We start from the raw sequence: 23,825 nt of genomic DNA on the forward strand, positions 1-23,825 counted from the left end.
AAGAATTAAATAAGATAATATATACAATGTGATTACATTATTACCTAGTATGAAATAAATGTTTTATATATATACAGCTATGATTATTAAACATCCTTTTGATTACCTAATATGTACCTAATATCATAATAGCTACTGTAGGAAATTTTGAAAAAATGAACAAGATGTAGTTCATAGATCTTATCAGAGATATACAAGAGTTCAGACAAAAGCAGAATGAGGTGAGTACCGTGATAAAGAAACAAGCAAACTGTGCTGGGGCCTGGAAACGGAAAGGTTACTTCTAGATGGGGTTAAGGAACCGCCTCAGGAGAAGAGCACCTGTGAGCTTGGCTGTGAGAGACAGGTAGGATTTCAGCATGAAGAGGGAAGGACGTTCCAGAGACAGGGAAGCAAGTGCCCAAAATTAGAGACGAGAAAACAACGGCACCTTCAGGAAGCAGAGAAGGGCTGCCATGGTCACCTGTGGAAGTGACAGGAGAAGAAAATGGAAAAGGTAAGGAAAGACAGACAAGCCAGTTGGAGAGAGATTTTCGACATTGTACTAAGCACTTTATGCTTCGTGTTGTAGACTATAGGGAACCAGTGAGAATTTTGGGCTTGAAGAAAACCGTGAAAGAAAGTGCACTGTCCCTGTTATAATTCCAGTCTTTGAACACCCTCCCTTCTAATAACCCACCTTCACTTTGCCTGTCCAGTTACAATTCAGCTGAGGTATGACCTCTGTAAACATTTCCATTATAGGATGTGGTATACCCCATTGAGACTGTTTATCTCTGCTGTATACAGCTGTTTTGTCATTTATGTATACTTGCTGTCTTGGTCAGAACGAGCACCTTATGATAAAAGTGGAGGGAAAGAAGGAGGAGGGGAGAGACATGGAATCTTGAAATATAGCTACAAAGAATTTAAGCATAAAAAACAGATATTTTAAAAATCTATATTTCTAGGTAAGGAGAAACTAGGATAGGCAGGAAGCAAGTAGTAATGCCTAAGGTAAGACAAAATCTTATAACTGCATTGCAGTCTTCCAAGATGCCTCAAGGCTTTAAGAATAAGAACAAGTATAATAATAATAACAGAAACAGAAGAAGAATAGCTTGCTCATTTAACATTTATAGAGCACTTCCTAGGAGACCAATATTGCTCTGTTTGATTTATATAAAGCCAATTAATTCTTTTTTTTTTTTTTTTTTTTTTTGTTGTTGAGACAGAGTCTTGCTTTGTCGCCCAGCCTGGAGTGCAGTGGCCGGATCTCTGCTCACTGCAAGCTCCGCCTCCCGGGTTGACGCCATTCTCCTGCCTCAGCCTCCTGAGTAGCTGGGACTACAGGCGCCCGCCACCTCGCCCGGCTAGGTTTTTGTATTTTTTAGTAGAGACGGGGTTTCACCGTGTTAGCCAGGATGGTCTCGATCTCCTGACCTTGTGATCCGCCCATCTCGGCCTCCCAAAGTGCTGGGATTACAGGCTTGAGCCACCGCGCCCGGCCCCCAATTAATTCTTATAACAAATTAATGATGTAGATACTCCTACTATCCCCATTTTACAGATGAAGAAATTTAGTCACAGAGAGGTTAAGCAGATTGCCCCCCAAAATCCTGATAACAATACCAGAATTGTAAAAAATTAGGTCATGCCCAATTCATTAAATTGCATTTGAATAAAAGACACTCATAGAGTTGAAGACTGACCCAGTGTTGGGTTGTAACTTTAGTTTCTTTTGTTGGTTGTAATAAAGGGTAATTTTCTTTTCATCTGAGGCCATTTGCTCCCATGTCGGGACTCTAATGCATGAGCACCCATGAGGATGGTTATGTTTGAAGGACTACATGCTGACCTGTTCTGGCTGAACAAGTTACATTTTTTTTTTCAAGACCAGACATCTAGGAGGCTTTTTATTGACTCAGAACAAAAGCAGCCCAGTGGTTTAAGTGGTCTGTGTAGTAATCACCCAGCGAGGCTCCGGCACAGAAAAAAAATCTTTCTGGCCTCTATTCTGCCTCTACACAGAAAGACCAGCATGAGGCTTTAGCAGGTGTGTAAGCTCTCAGAACGCTGGTCTTCAAGGGTGGGGTGTGTTTTCATTCACTTTCTCCGTTGGGTGTAATGTACAAATTCCCTTGAAGCCCACCATTTCATGTAATTTAAACTGCTACTTACTGGATTTTCTCTCCTCCCTTTTCCCTTTCCTCGGTCAGAACACCTAGCTTAGGCCTTTATTTACGAGAAAGAGAAAAGACATCTTCTTGTTCTCGAGGGGAACTAGCTAAGAAGCTTCTCTGTATCTCAGTCATTCTTCAGTTTATCAAATGCATCTTAAAATAACCCTGCCCTAGATTGAGACCATCCTGGCTAACATGGTGAAACCCCATCTCTACTAAAACTATAAAAAAATTAGCCGGGTGGCAGGCGCCTGTAGTCCCCCCTACCCGGGAGGCTGAGGCAGGAGAATGGCGTGAACCTGGGAGGTGGAGCTTGCAGTGAGCCAAGATCGCGCCACTGCACTCCAGCCTGGGCGACAGAGCGAGACTACATCTCTAAATAAATAATTAATTAATTAAATAATGAAAAACTGAAGTAAAATAAAATAAAAACCCTGCCCTGTGAAAAATTCCAGCAAAACTAGGTAACCATAAATATTTTTTTTCGAAGTCCCAATGATAAATTCCATTAAAATGACCCACAAAATAATGAAACACCAGCCTTTAAAGTGAAGGGTACTGTCACATAAATGCTAAACAATAAGTGAACTATTGACCAATGCATTTAATCACTGTAAGACAGACCTAAGGCCCAACAGAAATATGGGTCCTAAGAATCTGTGTGAGCAGAAAGAATGTCTCCAGCAATTTGACGAAATTCTCAGATGAGCCAAAAAGCAATAAATACCACTTTAGACTTGGGAATGATTTGCTTTTTGCAAATATGATGAGTTAAATTTACAGGCCTATTTTCTGTTTAAGTATGGTAAGTGTGAAAGAAAAATGTTATTTCTTTGCAGTGATTAATAGTCCTTCATAAATAGGGTGACAAATGCCTTAATAAGTGGAATTATCCAATTCTTAAGATAGAAGAGACCCTAGGTGTCATTTCGCTCACTTTCCTAAGTTTGCAAATGAAGAAACAGAACTCCAAGTACAAGTTTGGAAGCCCAGGTTCACGGAAGTAATCATAGCAGAACTAGCACTGGGAATCAGGCTCAGCTATGGAATTACAGACAGTTTCTTCAACTGAGAGAAGGTTAGAGTGCCCTCCTGTGTCCCTATGTAGAAATTCTTTAGGTCTTTACAAAATTTAAAATAGCTTTAATCTCTTCCTCAATTTTCCTGCACTGGGGCAGGGACCAGGCATTTAGGTCCAAAGACAAACTCTGCAATCACCATGTTATTGAAAGTACATGAGCAGTGCACTTGACTTGTTTAATCAGTAAGGACATAGAACCAATAATATCATCCCTAGAGTATCTTTGTGTACACTGAGGTCTGACAGACCTGGGTCTATGTCCCAGGCAGCCACATGCAATCTTTGCAACCCTGAGCTAGTTGCAAAACCAGTCTGAGCCTCAGTTTCCTCATCTGTAAAATGAGATCATGTAAGTAAAATGCCCAGCCTGTCATTAGGTACATAATAAGCACTCAGTAGATTGAAGTTGTTTCAGTTATTTTCAGACAAGAGCTCCCACCAGGGTTATTAAAAAAAAAAGTTAATGATGAAAGAGCTGAGGTAAAAACACTAGGGAGAGAAACTGAATGTCTTCAGGATGCTTTTAGTTATTGGATGAAAAGGTTTCCATGAGTTCCAGGGGCAGAAGAAAGGGAGAGAGAATTTTTAAAGAGGTATGTACTGAATATGTGATTCCTGAAAAATGAATTTCTTCTTCAGATGGGGAAATTTAAACAGACCTAAGCCACATGGCTTGACCACAGATAAAAGCTCTCTCTCCAAGGGAACACCTGGCACTAAGGGTCCAGCAACTTTTTTTAAAGTCTCTGTATGAAAGAAAATATTTGAAAACCAAATTCTATTTATGTCATTGACCCAGTTTTAGAAGTCTTTATTTATTGAGGGGGTAACCATATTAAAATCAATTAAGAACAGAGGTGGAAAACAATAGCTGGATGAATCCATCCTTTGATTTTAATTTCCTTCAACTCTTCATGAAACAAGCTATCTCAGCTACAGTGTTCAGCAAAATTGCAGTAAATCAAGTCCTTTTGCCAAGTGAACTTTCAAAGGTTCCCTCCCCCTCTGACCTTAGCTAATTTTCAGTTATCCTTTCCCTACGTGTGGAAGGGAGATATCGTTATTTATGATACAAGGAGACTTGACCTTTAAATGTCAGTGGAAGTGTAGAGTCTGGCCATTCTGTCTGTATCTTCCACCAGCTTACAGGAGAATTAAGGGAAATAGTCCAATAGCATGCAAATGGGGAAGAAGGAGGAGTCGAAGGAACACATCATCTATGCCACCATCTTTTTTGTTATATACCAGGGAAAAGTAAAGGGAGAATTGGGCTGGCCTCTGTTATCTAAATACTTATTCTAGGTAGGACAATCACCAGGAGGTTTATATAGATTATTGTACTGCAAGAGCTCATAAAAGGCTGCGCAGAGTTTGTGAGGCTTACCCCTGAGCCCCAGGGGCTTGCTTACCCTTTCCCGTGATCTGTTACCTTTAAATAAGGCAAATGCAGCACAAGGCTGAGGCATTCATTATTTATAGAAAGTTCCTCCTCAGACTCATCTATGGCTGTGGAGGAGCAGAGTCGGAGTCTCTGAGCCTCCGCAGTGATGACCTGCTGCATTCTACACTAGTGCAGTGCTATTCTGGGCAACGTGAAGCTTAAGCTGGACGCTTTGTGGTCATAAATTTTTAGTCAACTAATGAAAAGATACTCCCGGCCTCATCCTTGAAAGTCACCTATTTGTGTGGATTATCTGAACACTACATTTTCTGGCTGTTGTAGTTACTTCAATAGTATCTGTGAAATGCTCTATTCCTGATGTTTGTCTCATTTTCTACTTCGTGCTTTTGTGACTTTATACATCATTCTCCTTCGAATGCCCCCAGATCGATATATCTTGCTTCTCGATGCTTATGTTGCTAGCTCTTTGGGTAGGGTTTTAATTCCAGTACACCGTGAAAAAAATTCGTTCATATAGGAGTCTCTTTTAAGGGGTTCATCTCAATCAGAGAGAAAGCTTTCTCTTGTACTTTCCCACCTCCTTCACCCCTTTGTGTGGTACCACCCCACTCCTCAGCTAGGTCTACCCCTGCTCGGGGACTCTGGTGCAGGCACAAGGTGAGATGAAGCCAGGAGGCAAGGTCCACAGAGCAGAGCCCCGTGAGGGATGGGGCCTCAAAACAGGGCTGAACTGAGACACGTGTGCTTCAGACAGCTTAATAATAGGCTACCCCTTCAAGTTGTCGCTTTAAAACTATTTACTCCTCATTTGGTAAAAGATGTAGAAGTGAAAGTGTTCTGCAGCTTTGAAATTTTTCTATTAGGTTTGCCTCCTTTCCTGAGTCTCTCTTCTGAGCCCTGCAGCCCGCTCTGATCCCCCTTCCTTCCCACTTTGATTCTCAGCCTCCTCAGCCTTCACTCCCAGCTTGTCAACCTCTCTGTCTTTCCTCAGCAGATCCACTGAGGTCTTTCCAAGAGTCTGTCTCTACATTGGCATACCCCCCACCCACTGCTTAATACCGCTTCAAGTATGTCAAAAGCTCTTAATGCCAGAGATGAATATTGCAGTTGTGCTCAGCACACAGAAGATATTCTAGCTACCAGGATTCAGTGTGCTTAGAGGAGAGTGGTGATTAAAAATGACTTTTTTTTTTCTTATCACATGTTCACATTCAAGATAAAGAGTTCACTATGTGCACTGAAGAGAGCTTTTTTTTTTTTTTTTTAAACATCTTGCCCATTTCATAAGGAGTCCCTGGTGAAAACCTGCAGCAACTGGGACCAAATTTGCAGTGTATCTGAGCAATATCTTAACATCCCTTGTAGACTGGTCCCTCTGGTCACTGCTCTGTGGGTGTGCCCCCCAACATGGCTGTACCTGGAAGCCCATCGTCCTGGCAGAGCTGGCTGCTGTCGTGAGTCAGGAAGATGTTCTACAGGGAAGTGAGCTGGTGATGGTCTGCGTGGGAAGTCAGAGCTGGAGCCCTCCAGCTGGGCCGGTGCTCTCTGAAGGGCCAGAGAGCTGTTCTGGCATATCCTCATCACTGTCTAAGTCTGAGAGTGGACATTCATGCTGAAGGAGGAGCCGCTCCTAAATGGCTGTTCTTCCAGAAACTTGGCCTTGCTGATTTTGCCTGTATTGCCTATATGCATATTGAGACATATGTTTTCAGCCATTTGTAAAAGGAAGTAGTGGTTTCTCTAAACCTCAGGAATATATTCAGAGTTTTTAATCAGGTGAACTTGAGTGGGAATGTTTTGACTGCCTTCGTTTTAGTACATTTGAAAAAAAAAGTTGAATTTCTTAAAAATCATAGGTTATTAAAATGCAAGCACTTTTAGCGAGATAATGTGTTTGAGGGCCTAAATCTCATGTTTTTAACCCATTTTATAAAAAAAAAAAAATCTTGTTGAAACATTTTTAATAGAAATTCTATGAAGACAGGGTCTTCTGGCTTTCTGTAGATCAAATCATAAAATCTCCTTACGGTAGTCTCTTTTTATCTCAAGTCGTATGTTCCAAGGCTCCCAATGACTGCTGAAACCATGGATCGAGCCAAACCCTATACATCCTGTGATTTTTCCTCTACATACATGCCTATGGTAAAGTTTATCAATTGAGTACAGTAACAGATTAACAGCAATAACTAGTAATACAGTAGAACAGTTATAACAATATGCCAGCATCACTGCTGTCACACTTTGGGGTCATTCTTAAGTAGAATTAGGTTTCCTGGAACACCAACATTGTGATACTGCGACAGTCATGCTTGGCCATGCTTACGTCTCTAAGAAGTCATCATTAATATTTTCAGTTTGTAGAAAACATACAGAAAAACTTCTGAAAATATTACTGGTTCTGCTGTCTACATTAGGGAAAGATTGTCTGTTGATGGTTATATTGGTGTTTGAGTGTTTTAATGATAACTGAGATGGCTAAGTGACTAATAGTTGGGGAACCTCTACCAAGTAGATATGCTAGACAAAGGGATGATTCACATCTTGGACTGGAAGGCCTGTGGGATGGCAAAACACTTCATCACAGTCCTCAGAATGGGGCACAATTTAAAATTTATGAATTGTTTATTTTTTTAAATTTTCCATTTAATAGTTTTGGACCACAGTTGACTGTGGCTAACTGAAACTGTGGAAATTGAAACTGCAAATAAGAAAGGACTACTATATTTTCTCAGAAAAATTCAACTCTTTAAAATTGATTAACAACTCACGAGGTTGACATCTCTGAAACCCTCAAAGATGGACTGGCAGTGATGAGGGAGGAGGAGCTGTTGTTTAGCTGGACATCTCTGATTCCATTTCCATCAGAAAGGGGCATCTGTTCTCTCTTCTTTTCCTGCTTCGGAGATGGGAACAAATTACTCTTTTTCTTGGCTTGAACACTTATATCTTTTATCTTTTTATAAGCATGATACTGCTTTCTCTTCTGCTGTTTGCACAGATTGTCTTCTGACCTAGTTGAGCCTTTACTGCTGCCCAGACACCTTCTGGTAGCTAGCATCATATGAATTACTTAGCTTTATTAAGATAAAGTGTGAGCAAAGGGTTTTTTTGGTCTTTTGTGTTTGGGCACCTTTAATATCCTTTTGCTGTTGCTGGGCAGGAAAGAGTCTTTGCAGCTGAGATCTTATTAATTTGCCTAGAATATTTTTTTAGTTTATATATTTTATATTAATTAGGAAAACTAAATTTGACATTCAGTGCAATTTTATGCAGCATCAGCTATAGTGGGTAACTGGAAAGATAGCTGCACCTGGATTTTTTGCAAGCTGCCTGCATTACTTCGACCTCACTTGACAAAGTATAGGCTAATAGAGAAAAAATATGCAAATTACAGACATGTGACCTAAAATTCAGACTGAGATAAAATAGACAAGCTTTAATTGAACACTCTGACTATTCGTTATAGAAAATACATGCACATCCAGTATATGTTTTTAGCCCAAGCTTACAATGGACAAGACCGTCTTAGTTTTGATAGAAATAATATTATTTAGGTCTTGATAAAAATTTGGAGCTTACATGGAATATAGATGACTCTTTCAAAAATGAACTCAAAATAATATTTGTATTTAAAAGAATTTTTAGAGAATAATTATTATCTATTAGAAGTTCTCTATTGATATTAGTAAAAATATTTCCAAATAAATGAAAAGTGGACTTTTTTCCCACTGAATAAGAGAATTTTCTGGATTTCATTTCAGATGGGCCAGTTTTAGTGCCAACATATACACATAGACTTGCATATAAATACTTTGGTAACTGAGAGGAACTTAGCTCCAAACACCTCTGTAAATATTTCATCCAAACTCTTGCTGTCCAAACATTTGCTATAACAACTTATAAGATTTATTTTATCCAGAATTCACTACCTAAATTAAAAAATCCCATTGTGGGAGCTAGCAAAAACATTTAAGTTGCAGGTACACCTTGGCAAAAAGATGGAGAATGTGTTGCTTCCATAGTTCAGCTACCCTCCCAGCAGGCACGAGCTGTGCATTAGTGCTCTCAGCTTACCACATTATTGAGTGAAATGTCTTCTAAAAAAGCAAAAAGCCTGTGAATAAAACAAGCACACTCGAGAGGCCTAAAAAGAAAAATTGGGTGATAAAGCATATTGAGAGAGATGAACTAACATAAACTTGGCCATGCTTACATCTCTAAGAACTATGCATTAATATTTTCAATTTGTAGAAAAAAAATACAGAAAAATTTCTGAAAATATTACTGGTTCTGCTGTTTATATTAGGGAAAGATTATCTGTGGATGATTACATTGGTGTTTGAGTGTTTTAATGATATTTGATATTTGAGAAAACTGATAGGGTTTTTTTGGTGGGGTGGGAAGACATTCCTGTTTTTTCCATTTCAAATAATGGATCATATAGGCTTCTACTCTCTTTTTTATCTGTCATTCAACATATTTTTGGCAACAGGTTATATTTGTTTTTCCATAAAAATCACTTGATGACATCTAATTTTATATTTTTAAAAATAAAAAGTTTAAGAACATCCTCAGAATTTTCTCTCTTATACTTTCAAATTATGTAGTCACTGTATTTATTTCCAAGTACTGACATAGGAGCAGATTAGAGATATTAATAATTTATAATTTTAGTTTTAGTGCCAATTTGAACTTCAACTGTAGAATACTATGATCCAAACTTACTCTTTGGATGTCGATTTTGCGTGTAACCTAAAATAAATGACGTAAATTACAAACTTCGTTTTTCCTAGCCCTAAATGTTAACTGCCACAACAGATCCTCAAATATAAATATTTACTGAGGTTTCATGGCTTTATTTAGAAACCAGAATTATTTGTTTCTCAGATAGTATCATCCAAATAAAAGATGACACAAATTTCTTAATAATTAATAATAATAACATGTTTGAGCTCATTCTATTAGCCAAGGACTCCTCTGAGTGCTTGCCTGAGTTAACTCATTTAGTCTTCACAACAAACCAATGAAGTTAGTACTGCTGTTGTCCACATTGTGCAGATAAGGAAACTGAGGCCCAGCATTTTATTCACATGACTAGTAGGCAGTAGAGCCAGGATTATGAACTCAGGCAGCCTGGCAACAGACACTGTGCCCCTAACCACTGCGTGGACACTCCATTTAGCTTATCCAGAGCTATGGTAATTCATTAAGTTAGGTGTCAGGACTCACCATTTGTAAAGTTCTTCTTGCTTAACTAGTATCTTTCAAAGTGCAAGTCTGGGTCCTTTGGGACTGCGTAGACAGAAAAATGATTTGTTGGTGGTCCTGGAAATTGTGAGTGAGAATACTTAAAAAGATTACTGGAAAAGAAGGAATTCAGTGGTTCCCAACCCATTAGTGTTCTAGGGACAGGGGATGGGAATAGAACCTTCCAGTACTGGGTCACCTTGTGGATGGGAGGGAAACGTTGCTGGAGGCATTGAGAGGCAGGCCAGTTAAGGTTAAAAGAGACAGGGTCAAAGGTTCTGCCCAGAGAAGCCAGGAACCTCAGTCTAGGGCAGTGGTCTATCTCAACCTTTTGTTCGTAATCACTCCCCGAAGGAGTCTTTGTAGGCATTTCTATTCCTTATTTCCCCCACTCCTCCCCTGTGAAATTGTAACACTCAGATATCTCTGTACTTTGTACGTAGAAGAGTAAGATTTTTTGCCCCCTAAGAACAAATTTTTTCGATGTCAGTGCTTAGAGGCACAGATACACTGAATGGTGTCAATACACATGGGGTGGGGAGAGTGGGATCAGTGAAACACCTGGAGGAACTAATGGGCTTCAACGTTAGAAGGACTTAGAGACAGGAGAACTTAAGGGAGGTGAAACAGGAGGTTTTCTTAAATATGTGAAGTCAGGAGTTATTTGACTTGGGGTGACCATCCTCACCTCCCCAGATGGGGAGTTTCTATCTTTTTATGCTTCACTTAACTCTTGTCTCAATCTTCCCTCCATGGCTAGAAGTGTGGTCATCCTATAATCTGAAATGCCATTGTACTGTAATGAAATGTATCATTTCATAGTGTGTGTTTTGAATTCTTTTTGTTTTATTTAGAAACCAGGTTCCCAAGAAGCTAGCTTTAAATTCTTTTTATTTGAGTTAAGAAAATGGCAACTACTCCAATTTGCAAGAAATGGGTAATGAAAGTGCTTTAACTAAAAACTAGTATGCACTCATTTGAGATCTCTAATCCCCATGTGACAGCCCTCTGAAAGAATCAAGCAGTAATTTGTGTTCCAGATAAAGAGCAAACTGATTGTGCCTGGTCTCACAAGGCCAGCTAGCTCATTTTCTCCTACCTTACCTCTCAGATAATCTAACACCACCTAGGAGGCAATAACTATAACACTGAGCAAGAATCTTGCTAACCTTTTCCCATTCAAATCTCTCTCTTCCCGTGTGACTTTGCTGCCACAGGGACTTTATTCTGAGCTCTGTAACCCAGTGCACATCCCAATGATCCTAATCAACCTTAAGTAACCTAATCTAATCACATACTAGGAGGCATGATAAGGAAACCAAGGCCTCCCAATATTTTCTTCTTCACAAACAAGCTGTGGTGATTTCATTGTTTAAAGGGCAGGGTGTATCTTAGAACAAAAGGAGTGATAAAGAAAGCATCTACCAATATGTGGGAAAGGCACTTCACCAGATTATTATGTGAAGGTTTGAAAGTACTAGAAGACCAACCAGAGAAGACCATGCCCAGACGTCAGAAAACTTTTGGGAAACTATAATCTCACATTTGTGGCTGTAAGTATCAAGCCTGGGTATACATTACAATCAGCAAGAAGCTTGTCAACTTTCATCCCAGAGAGATTTTGACTTGGAAGGTTTGGGGTGAGCTCATGAGCACTGGTAGTTTTTAAAAGCGCCCCCTGCTCTGCCACCTCCCAGTGATTCTGATGTGCATCTAAGGTTGAGAATCACTGCTTTACATTATAAAGTGCTTTCACATACATGATTCAGGGTTTTTGTATGCATACAGAAAGGAAAAAGAAACATTGTTAATGACTGTTGACTATATAAGAAAATAGGAAGAAACGGGTAGTAATTGTGAAAATGAAAGGATTAGAGAAAAGTCAATTTCCAGAAACTGGAGGAAAAAAATTTCACCTTTCTAAGGGCTAAAATTAGTCCTAGGCTTATAGAACATTAAGGAGGGACTTATATGTCCATATTTACTGCTATATATGGAATAGTTTTTAGATGACAACAAAATTCTCTGCCCAAAGGAGTCTGAAAACAATCATTTAGTATTTGATGCCAATTACATCATAAGATCATATTACTTCTCCTCTATAAATGAAATACATTGGAGAAGAGGAGAAAAACATTTGTTGTTAGTGAAAAGGTAGGTTAGAAAATGTCATATTAATATTTCTATGTGTATTTCAGGACTGTATAGACAGACAATGTACCTCAGCAGGCTCCTAACAGCTTTCAGATAGTTATAATTAGTAATTCTGCATGTGAAAGCTGGCAAATGGATGATCTTGGATATAGCTGAAGGAGAAGTAAAGCCAATGCTGGGCTCTCAGACCGGAAGGGGTGGGGTGCGGGACAGGGGAGGAATATAAAAGTCAGGTTGAAGCATGGCAGAAGTAATGGAACTTGTGATCAAAAAGTCAGAAATTAAATTTTAAGATTTTCAATGTGGGTGATGACAACTTAGACTGTGACCAAAATAGTGGTGGTGGCTATAACCAACAGAGTGGAGGCTAAGCTGTCATCTCCATGTCAACTAATAAGATAGAGAGGAATGATGAATCAGGTACAGAAAATAAAATCTCTAGACCATCAGTATTTAAGGCAAGAAGCTTCAGTTAATCAGCCCTTCACCCTCTGATTTCCGACTAACTAAGAATGACTAATAACAGCAATAATTGTAGTTCAGCATGTACTAAGTGTCAGTATTGTTCTAAGCACTTTGCTTACATTTCAATATTCACAATAATTTTGTGACAATAGGTACTATTGGCCCATTTGACAGATGAGGAAACAGATATGGTTTAAAAAGTAACTTACTCAATATGGGTTATAAATGCTGGAGAGAAAATATAGATATAGTTGGGGTGAAAAAATATTTTACAGAAGGTATCAGCAAAAGTGAACAGAGTCCAGAAAGAGGCCTGCCTATCTGTCTATGTTGCATACCAACAGTTTCCAGGCTATATGTAGGGGCCTGGTAAGAGATGAGTCTGAAATAATGCATTGGCACCATATTGAAGACAAGTCTAAAACCCCAGTGTTGAGTTTGAGCTTTATTTGGAAGGCGGGAAGTGGGAGGAATGTGTCATAATCAAAGCTGTATCTTAAGAAAACTGCCTTTTGAGTATGAACAAATGAGAAAGAGTGAAAGGATCCAAATTAGGGTTTCTGTTTGGTGGTTGGTTGGTTTTTGGTACTATTTGACAGGCAATGAGTGTATCAATGAGAACAGTGGCAGTTGAAGGTTAATGAAAGAGACAGGTTTGATGTATATTGCAAAGGTCAAATGTAAAGTTTTGGTAACTGGTTAAATGAAGACAGTGAGAGAGAGAGAAGAGTTTAAACAGAATCCAAGATTTCAAGTCTGAGTGATTGGGTAACTACTGGCAGAAATTCAGGAGAGACACTTTGGGGGATGAGAGGGCCAGCAGGAGAAGCTAGACTTTGAAAATACGTACTTTGTTGTGTGAGCAGGCCGCTGGAGGCAGGCCATAGCAGAAAGATGGGAAGGTAAGTTTGCAACTTACAGGAGTCTGGGCTAGAAAGGAAGCTTTTGGTGTCATCTGCATACTGTGGTAAACTGGGGAGTGGGACTGAAGTCTCTGAAGGTGGACAAAGGAAGAGAATACAGAATAGATCCTTGGAAAACATTTAAATTTAGGGACAATAAAGAGGAGTCAGAAAAGCAGACAGAAGGTAAAGGCAGGATGGGAACACCCAGAAATATGCAGAAATATACACTGAGCACAAGGGAATGGAAGATTCCACAAACAAGCTGACCTGGCAAACCCTCATAGAAAGCAAGAAGAATATGGCCATTTGAATTAGAGAGTTGTTAGGATCAAGAGTAGCAACAGAAGGAGAGAAAGTGGACTCAGATGGAAAGGAGTGAGTGTGTCATAGCAGACAAAGGCAGCAGGACTGGCCTACACTTTCAAGAATTTGACAGCAAGGAGGAAAGAGAAGACAGTCATGTGTGGAGTAAGGCATGTAAGGAAAAGTACTTTGTTTTGTTTTAAGACAAAGGGGTACCACTTAAATATGTTTTAGACAGAGATAAAGAAGCCAAAGAGAGAGGTGAGTGAAGGTGCATAGGTAATGCCAGGTAATAGCAGCAAAGATTATTTTAGCAGCAGAAATTACAGTGGGATGAGTCCTAAGCTGTTTGCTGACCTTATCATAAACCAAACTAGAATGCATGGAGCTGCTATCCCTACCAATTCCCAAGCAGCAATTCTCTTAGAGAATAAGACAAGGACCAGTGGTGCAGGGTATTTTCCTCCTCTTCTGAAGAAATGCTAGAATTTTATTCATACATTCCAGGACAGAAGGGGAAGAATCACTGTCTTTAAAGAATAAAATAATTTCCATGAGTTGTAGGGGAGTAATAGGGGAACAAACTTTGATAGTGAATTTGGATTATAAAATATTAGGATTTTCTATTTGTAAGTACTGTTGGCAGATTACGTGGTTTATAAATATTGTATGTGCAGGGAAGGGGGAACATTGTTAGCCTGTTTTTCCAAAAAGAAATAATTTAATGTACTTAGGCAGTTAAATGTTATTTCACCCACTCCATATGATACAAAAGCTTTCTGGAAAAGAAATAAGTAGAAGAGGAAAAATATTGATAGTGGTTAATAAGTGATGGTTGGCTTTGGCTGCTATAGGCCTATATAGGGCAAGTGCTATAAAACATTCAGCAGTCTGCTTCATTGTTCTGTCCTGTCCTGTCCTGTAAAGGGGTTGGAGGGATGCAGGGATGGTACTGGGCACAGGAGGTCAGAAAGCATAAGGTGGGGCCAGAGAAATGAAAAGAGAACAAAGAGGTAAAAAAAGACTCTGTTCCTAGGAAATATACATGCTCTCCCTCTTCTGTGGGATGATCTGGGTACCATGTACGTCCTTGTGTATTCAGAATGATCCCTGGGGTCCCATTGCTGTCACATTTCTGCACAGTCCTCAGACACAGAGAAAAGTGTTGGAGGTTGTTAGCACATCTCCCTCTGGAGATGAAACTGGGCTCAACACCAACAGGAGAACACCAGAGGGGATTTGTCTCTCCTCCACGCTTGGATAATGGCTATTCCCTAATGCCCAGGGAAGAATTAAGTTCAGTATGTGCCTTGCACTATATTACACACTCAATCCTGAACAGCTGGGCTGTTAATGCAATTTACAAAGAAGAGAGAACTCGCTATTCACCATCTATATCTAATGTATTCATAATAAATCTCTCAATGAGGAGGTATAAAAATTTCCTGTTGCTGTACAGCCAAAGGAAGCAGAGCATTAGGCAGGTATCCAGGGAGCCTCATTAACAGAGATAACCAATGTGGAAAATCCAGGGGGACTTGTTCCACATTTCTATTAGTAATGGCAATTTTTCTTACCTGAAATATGCTGGTAATTTTCTCACTTGCAAAATTCAATTTGCCTAAGGATGAATAAATAGGTCTTTTCTTAATACTTACTGGATAGTCTCTGTGTTCCAGATGCTACATAAAAGTAAAGCATTATTTGTCATTTTTTTTCCTTTTTCACTTTATTTCTTAGGAAACAAAACACTGAAGTCATCACAGAATTATTTGTTTTCAAGAAAATTGAAATAATATAAAATGGTAGTGTTTTGTAAAATTTTGTATTATGTGTGAAATACCTACACTAAAATTTAGAAAAATGGAAAATGGATGACAGTGAATGAGTATGAATACAGGAATTGTGATGGTAATATGGGGGGTAGTGGTTAAGAACAAGGTTAGTAGTGCCAAAGCAAAGGCATTTTCCTTCTAGATTTTACTTGCAAAGTGAAGCCACCTCTGTGGAGTCCCTCACCTCAGAGCCAGTCACAGCACTAACCAAATTAGCTTCTGCACGAGTTAGTGGACGATAGACATAAGAATGATTCACCCTGGATAGAACCAATAACTAAAATGAAAGATATTTGCTAAATAAGATGATTTTCATCTAGAAATAGTTACTGTTGAAATATTTTCTCACAATAATTAGGAATGTGCCTATGGTGGTCACTCATACTTCAGAAAAAGATAATCTCTGTCTAGGGGGATTCATGCTTTCTTTCTCACACACCCTGCCCTTTTATTTTTAGTTGACAGTAATAATTGCACATATTTATGGGATACAGAATGATATTTCAATACATGTATACAATGTATAATGATCAAATTGGTGTAATTGGTATAACCATCACCTCAAACATTTATCATTTCTTTGTGTTGTGAACACTCAGAATCCTCTCTTCTAGCTCTTTGAAAGTATATAGTAAATTATAGTCAACCATATTCATCCTACAGTGCTGCAAAACACCAGATTTCATTCCTCCTATCTGGCAACATTTTTTTTTTTTTTTTTTTTTTGAAAGAGAGTCTAGCCATCACCCAGGCTGGAGTGCAGTGGCGCCATCTCAGCTCACTGCAACCTCTGCCTCCTGGGTTTAAGTAATGCTCACGCCTCAGCCTCCCAAGTAGCTGGTACTACGGGCATGCACCACCACACCTGGCTAATTTTTGTATTTTTTTAAGGTAGAGACAGGGTTTCATCATATTGGCCAGGCTAGTCTCGAACTCCTGACCTGAAGTGATCGGCCCACCTCGGCCTCCCAAAGTACTGGGATTACAGGCATAAGCCACCATGCCCGGTCCTAGCATAATTCTGTATCTGCTAACCAGCCTCTCTATCCTACCCTCTCGGCTACCCTTCCCAGTCTAATACCCACAGTTCTACTCTCTACTTCCATGAACTTCAAAAGCTTTTTGAGTCCCCATGTATGAGTGACAATATGTAATATTTATCTTTCTGTGCCTGACTTATTTTGCTGAACATAATGTCCCCAGGCTTATTTGTGTTGCTGTGAATGGCAGGATATCATTCTTTTTTATGGATGAATAGTATTCCAGTGTATGTTTATGCCACATTTTTTATGCATTCATTTGTTGATGAATATTTAGGTTGATTTCATATCTTCACTATTGTGAATAGTGCTACAGTAAACATGGGGGTGCAGGTATCCCTTTGATATACAGCTTTTCTTTCCTTTGGTTACATACCTATTATTGGAGTTGCTGGATTGTATAGTAGTTCTACATTTAGTTTTTTCAGTAACGCCCATACTGTCTTCCATAATGACTGTATTACTTGACATTTCCACCAATAGTTACATACATCTCCACAGTTTCACCAGCATTTGTTATTTTTGTCTTTTTTTTTTTTTTTAATAAAATTGCCATTGTAACTGGGCAGGGATGATACCTCATTGTGGTTTTGATTTGCATTTCCTTGATGATTAGTGACATAGAGCATTGCTTCCTATGTTTGCTTACTATTTATATGGTGGTTGTGGTGGTGGTGGTGGTGTTTTAGACAGGGTCTTACTCTGACCCAGGCTGGAGTGCAGTGGTACGATGTTCGTCGTTCACTTCAGCCTCAACCTCCTGGGCTCAAGCAATCCTCCCACCTCAGCTTCCTGAGTAGCAGGTGTGCACCACCACTCCTGGCTCCTGTTTTTGTATTTTTTGTAGAGATAGGGTTTCACACATGTTGCCTAGGGTGGTCTCAAACTTCTGGACTCAAGTGATCCACCAGCCTCAGCCTCCTAAAGTGCTGGAATCACAGTCATGAGCTACCATGCCCATCTGTGTGTCTTCTTTTTGAGAAATGTCTATTTAATTCTTTTGTCCTCTTTTTAATTTGATTATTTCATTTTCTTGCTGTTGAGTTGTTTGAATTCCTTGGATATTCTGGATATTAGTTCTTTGTAAGATGAATAGTTTGTAAATATTTGCTCCCGTTCTACAGGTTGTCTTTTCACTCTTGATTGTTTCCTTTGATAGTGTAGACACTTTTTCAGTTTGATATAGTCCCATTTGTCTATTTTTGTTTTTGTTGCCTGTGTGTTTGAAGTCTTAGCTATGAAACCTTTGCCTAGACCAATGTCTTGAAGCATTTCTTCTATGTTTTATTATAGTAAAGTTAAACAATAAAAGAAGAAGAAAGGAACAAAGAATATACAAAGTAATTAGAAAATAATTAACAAAATGACAAGGAGTAAGTCCTCATCTATCAATAATAGCCTTAAATGTAAATGGTTTAAATTCCCCAATTAAAAGACATGGACTGGCTGAATGGATTTTAAAAGAAAAAAAAAAAGACACAACTATATACTGCCCACAAAAAACTCACTTCACCTGTAAAGGCACACTTTACAGTCTACTGAAAGTGAGGGATGGAAAAAAAATATTCCACACAAACGGAAACCAAAAGTGTGCAAATTAGCTATATTTATATTAGGCAAAATAGACTTTAAGGCAAAAAAAAAAAAACAAAAAGAGACAAAGAAGGTCATTACATAATGATAAAGGGATCAGTTCAGCAAGAGGATGTAACAATTGTAAATATATATACACCTAACACCAGAGCACCTAGATATATGAAGCAAATATTATTAGAGCTAAATAGGTAGACCTAGTAGAATAATAGTTGCAGACTTCTTCAGCATTGGACAGATGGATTATCTAGAAAGAAAATCAACAAAGAAACGTCAGACTTAATCTGCACTATAGACCCAACAGGCATAACAGACATTTACAAAACATTTCATCCTATCCCTTTGTTAAGACAGAGGAACAGAATGTGCATTTGGACCATTTAATAGCAGTTTTGGCTCATTAAGGTACGAATTCAAAAAGAGGAACATATTAACTAAACTGTGTCGAGCCCATCAAAATGGTTAGCTGATCTGTCAATAAATCATTCCTACTGACTCCGACTTTTACAATAGTAAAATAATATATATAATTTTTTATATGTTTTAAAAACATAAAAAGAAAGTAAGTTGGGTTTCTTGAAATTCTGCCTTTCCTAGAATTTAAATCACTTTCTCAGCATTATTGAGATAGACACAGTGTTTTCATATCCTCTGTTTCAATGATGGCATGAATAAAGTGGATATACCACAATGAAGCATTCTTCTATAAGAGACACTTAAGCATTATCTCCAGTTTGTCTCTATTACGAATATTCTTTGGCAGACATCTTTGTTTCCCTGAATGTTAGAGTTTATTTCCTCAGAATAGCTTTCCTGAAATGAAATTACTAGAGCAAATTGTATGAGTATTTTAAAGCCCCTATTTTCAGCATATTTCTAAATAGCTTTGCAAAAGGTTATTAATTTATCTTACGCCGGCAAAATATATGAAAACTATAGTATTACCCCAGGCTTAACAAGCTGCAGCATTACTTTTCTTTGTGTTTATTTTATTCCTAGCAAGCTTGGCAAATTTTGCTACTATTCATTTGCAGTTTTAGTGTGTATATTTGGTTCTTAATTTTTTGTTTGTTTGTTTTTTCATCAATTGGCTTATTTTTCGCAGCTCCCATCTCATCTGCTTTCCTCACCTTTATTCCTTTGTACAGGCTCACATGATTCATTCAGCTACTGGGTGGATGAAAAGTCCCCAGTGGGGCCTGACCAAACCCAAGCTATCAAACGCCTCGCCAGGATCTCCTTGGTGAAGAAGCTAATGAAGAAGTGGTCTGTGACTCAGAACCTGACATTTCGGGAACAGCTGGAAGCTGGGATCCGCTACTTTGACCTGCGTGTGTCTTCCAAACCAGGGGATGCCGACCAGGAGATCTACTTCATCCATGGGCTTTTTGGCATCAAGGTCTGGGATGGGCTGATGGAAATTGACTCGTTTCTTACACAGCACCCCCAAGAGATTATCTTCCTGGATTTCAACCACTTCTATGCCATGGATGAGACCCATCACAAATGCCTGGTTCTGCGGATCCAGGAGGCCTTTGGAAACAAGCTATGCCCAGCCTGCAGTGTGGAAAGTTTGACGCTGCGAACTCTGTGGGAGAAGAACTGCCAGGTAGGAGGGAAGGAGAGATAAGCTTCCAAGGACAAGAACTTACCTCTTCCTGCTTTTTCCCGAATTGCCGTCTGTAAAATCACTCAATCCAGGGCTCTTAGGCTGGAGAGTGGATTGTTTGGAACATTAAACATACACAAACTAGTTCCTGGGCTCTAGGATAGGTTCAAGGGCTAGGGCTAACCCCTGCCAAATACCTAAGGCTTGTCCAGCAAACTGTTTGCCATCTAATTGAGTTTTAGCGGCCTGGCCAGAACCAACCAAGGCAAAGTTGTAAAATTGGGCCAGTAGGTCATTCCCGTTCTCTATTTCCTGAGGACCATTTTTACCCTTCTAGTTTTCCTCAGGGATAGTCTGTTCCATCTTGCCTTCAACTCAGTGTCAGATAATCCCGGCCAAGGTATTGACTGATTAGGAAAAGTATTAGCTGACTGAAACATAGTGATTCATCTCAGGAGTGTTAATATTATAAAAGTATTTAGGTCTTAGAGGGAGAGAGAGTTAAGGAAGGAAGAGCCTGTTGAAGGGGCTCCAGCCCAGGAGAGCATTCCGTAGTCTTTTTAAGTTGAGAAGAGCCTCCCAGCCTAGGACCATGAGGGACATGTTCAGGAAGAGGAATGTGGGCCTCAGATGTATTCCATTCTGATCCCAAAGGATGATAGTAGGAGAAAAGAGCTTCAGGAAAGTGTTTAATTTACACTCTCTTAAAAAAAAAAAAAGACGTATCTCTCATTCAAAGTTACTCACTTGCTCAGCAGATGCATTAACCAAAACATCTTTAAGAGGCAGATATTTTTTAACTCAAGGAGGAGCTTTTGATTAAAAATAGTTTAAAGGTTATTGACTTGAAAATATTTATTAAACACTAGGTATGTGCCAAGTAACCTCTAAGGACTAGGGATAAATTAGCAAATAAAACAGACAAAGATACCTTGCCCTAATGGAGCTATCATTCTGGTGGAGGGAGACAGATCATAGATAATAGAGATAATAAACATACATATATATGTGTGTATATGTCTTTGTGTCACGTATATACATATATGTATATTCTCAGACACACATATATACATATATGTGTATTTATTCTCTCTCTCCATATGTGTGTGTATACACACACACACACACACACACACACACACGTTAAGTGTTAGAAAGTGATAAGAGCTATGGAAAACGAAAAGGTCAAGCATGGTAAGAGGGAACCAGGATTCTATGGGTTGGAGGATTGGTTGAAATGTTTAAAAGGTTGATCAGGAGAACCTTCATTGAAAAAAAATGACATTTGAAGGGGTTAATCACATGCATATTTGGGGGCAGAAGAAGCAGCCAGTGCAGAGGCCCAAAAGCAGGAGTGTCCCTGCCATCTTTGAGGAAAAGGAGCATGCGGTGTGGCTGGAGAGCAGGTGATGACACAGCAGTGAGAGGAGGTCAAAGAGGTGACTGGTGGTCATGTGAGCCTAGAAGGCCCTGTAAAGACCCTTGCCTTCACTCACTCTAAGCGAGGAGAGTTCTGGCACAGGATGTTGTGGCCTGATTTAGGTCTTAATCAGATCTCTCAGGTTGCAGTGCTAGGAAGAGGCCAAGGCAGGGGGATCCGGCAGAAGTAAGGAACCCAGTGAGACTGTTAGTGGCAAGTGGTCAGATTTTGCATCTGTCAGAAGATAGAGGCGACGGGGTTTCCTAATGGACGCAATTTGAGGTATGAAAGAATGTGAGGATTCAAGGATGATTCCCAGGCTTGACCTGAATAACTGGAACTACCAAGTTGTTTTTGCACACCCTGAGAAGTTCTAAATGTCTTTGACACCATAGAGGCTTCACGAGTTAACTCTTAGTATCTGCTAAAATCTATCTAAACCAGTTTCTCCACTAAGACTTTTGTAAGTGATATTTTGCTAAATATTTATCACACATCTATCCCATAAGAGTAAGTTTATATCTGTTCATGTCTAACTTGGAGAGACGTTTTTCCCAGTGGAATTTCTCTCTTACAATATGAGATAATAGTAACAACAACTAACGTTTATTGGACCTTTACAATGAGCTAGGTACATGGATTAACTCATTTGATCTTCTCAGTGACACCATGAGATGGGTACTTTGTTATTGTCTCCATTTTACAGATGAGGAAACTGAGGTATGGAGACACTAAGTAACTCGCCCAAGAAAAAAATGGGCAAATTTAAAAATCCTGGTTAGTGAGAACCAGGATCCAGTCACATTCTTTCTGGCTTTCCAGAGTTCCTACAGCTTCTCATGCTCCCCGAGGGGTATTTAGGCACACTGGTGTTTTTCAGAACTGGTGTTGTATATTAGGCTAATGAAATACATGGCTTTTATTAATGAGCTGCTATTATCAGAAGATCTCAGAGAATTAGCAGAATGGGAGAAAGGGATGGAGAGCTTTGGAATTTGGGGATTCTGTAAGGTTAAATGTGAGTACAGATATAATTTTATACACGGCCAGGATTGAGAAGGGTTGACGTATTGCATACTAAACTGCTTACAAATCTGCAGGAGTAAGGGGTATCTTCAGGAATAAAGAATAGTGCAGGCAGTGAATTTCTAACAGTAGAGTGATGATCTATCATAGTTTTTTAAGCAGTTTTTTAACTGTATTATCCAACTACAAATACTTCTAAAGTTATGAAGGAAAGACACTGTGATGATATCTCAGAAAAAAGGGAGAGCATCATCAGTTTAAATCCTAAGATCCCCCTGTGCTCCTTTCTTTCCCTTGTTATTCCTGCCACATCTCTTCTTAAAAGCAAAACAGTCTGGGCGTAGTGGCTCATGCCTATAATCCCAACACTTTAGGAGGCCGAGGCGGATCATCTGAGGTCAGGAGTTCAAAAGCAGCCTGGCCAACATGGTGAAACCCCATCTCTACTAAAAATACAAAAATTAGCTGGGCATGGTGGCATGCGCCTATAATCCCAGCTACTCAGGAAGCTGAGACAAGATAATGGCTTGAACCCAGGAGGCAGATGTTTCAGGGAGCTGAGATCATGCCATTGCACTCCAGCCTGGCCGACCAGAGTGAAACTCCGTCTCAAAAAAAAAAAAAAAAAGCTAAACAAAGAGATTTCAAACAGAGGCACCAGTCATCCCTGCTACTGCCAGGGCAGAGTTAAACTTTAAATATTCTTCATGTAATGAGCTGCCTCACATGTAACCCCCTGCATATTTTATTACTACAATTTAGTAGAAAGAAGTATGCTACCATTCAGTCAAATTTCATTTACTTAACCTGCAATTACATCATAGGTATATATTTATTTGTGCATTAGTGGCTATGGGTTTTGAGGGTACAATGAGTTGGAAGATTTAATCTACATCTTGGAAGTATTTAGGATCTTAATGAAATGGTAAGAGTACATAACACTAGAGAATACAAAACAACTGATAGACAATTGCACGATAAAAGTGCCTCAAATGTTCTGTACTGTATGAAGAAGGGGATTTTGTAATAAATCACTTGAAAAGTAGAACGTAGCATTAAGTCTGTATCCCAGAGGCTCCAAGTAAAAGAATGACCAAAATAAGAGGAGGTCCGTCAAGGAATCATTCTCGAAGGAAATGAGATTTTTAATCTGAGTCTCAAGAGAAAAACTGAACATGAACCACTGAGCTAGAGGGGAGAGTATTTCAGAGAAAAACACAGCAGGCAAAGTTGGGGGTGGGGGGCAGGTGTGAAACACAGGCCCTGAGTGAGAGTCACCTGTAGAGTGAGAGTTGGTTTGCAAGGCCAGCCTCCCCCTGTAAACAGAAATTCTCCCTGTAACCTTTAGAGTCACATTGCTCAAGAAGGCTCTTGGAGAAAGGCATAAAGACCCTTTTGGATAATTCGTGCTTTATGCACTTTTTCCAAGGCAGAGTAAAGAATGGCACAGTCCTCTCGTTCCCTGACATGCAGCCCAGGGGCAGGCAGCAGGCACAGGGCATGTCTAGCAGGTCCTGTCACAGGACCGCACCACCTCCCACCTCTCCCACGTCCACTGCACAGGACGGCTTTCCTCACAGCCC

General features: G+C 39.4%; 1 protein-coding gene across 2 annotated transcripts in view; it reads left to right on the forward strand.

The window, feature by feature from the left end:
- The window catches only part of PLCXD2 (phosphatidylinositol specific phospholipase C X domain containing 2), a 163,738-nt gene that overhangs the window by 14,548 nt on the left and 125,365 nt on the right, over window positions 1-23,825 (forward strand). For both annotated transcript variants that reach the window (XM_025376660.1, XM_025376658.1), the window contains exon 2: window positions 19,336-19,796. In XM_025376660.1, coding sequence (XP_025232445.1) covers window positions 19,336-19,796 — 461 coding nt within the window. The remainder of the gene's footprint in view (window positions 1-19,335; window positions 19,797-23,825) is intronic.

The sequence above is a fragment of the Theropithecus gelada genome, chromosome 2, assembly GCF_003255815.1.
Source record: "Theropithecus gelada isolate Dixy chromosome 2, Tgel_1.0, whole genome shotgun sequence".
Classification (NCBI taxonomy): domain Eukaryota; kingdom Metazoa; phylum Chordata; class Mammalia; order Primates; family Cercopithecidae; genus Theropithecus; species Theropithecus gelada.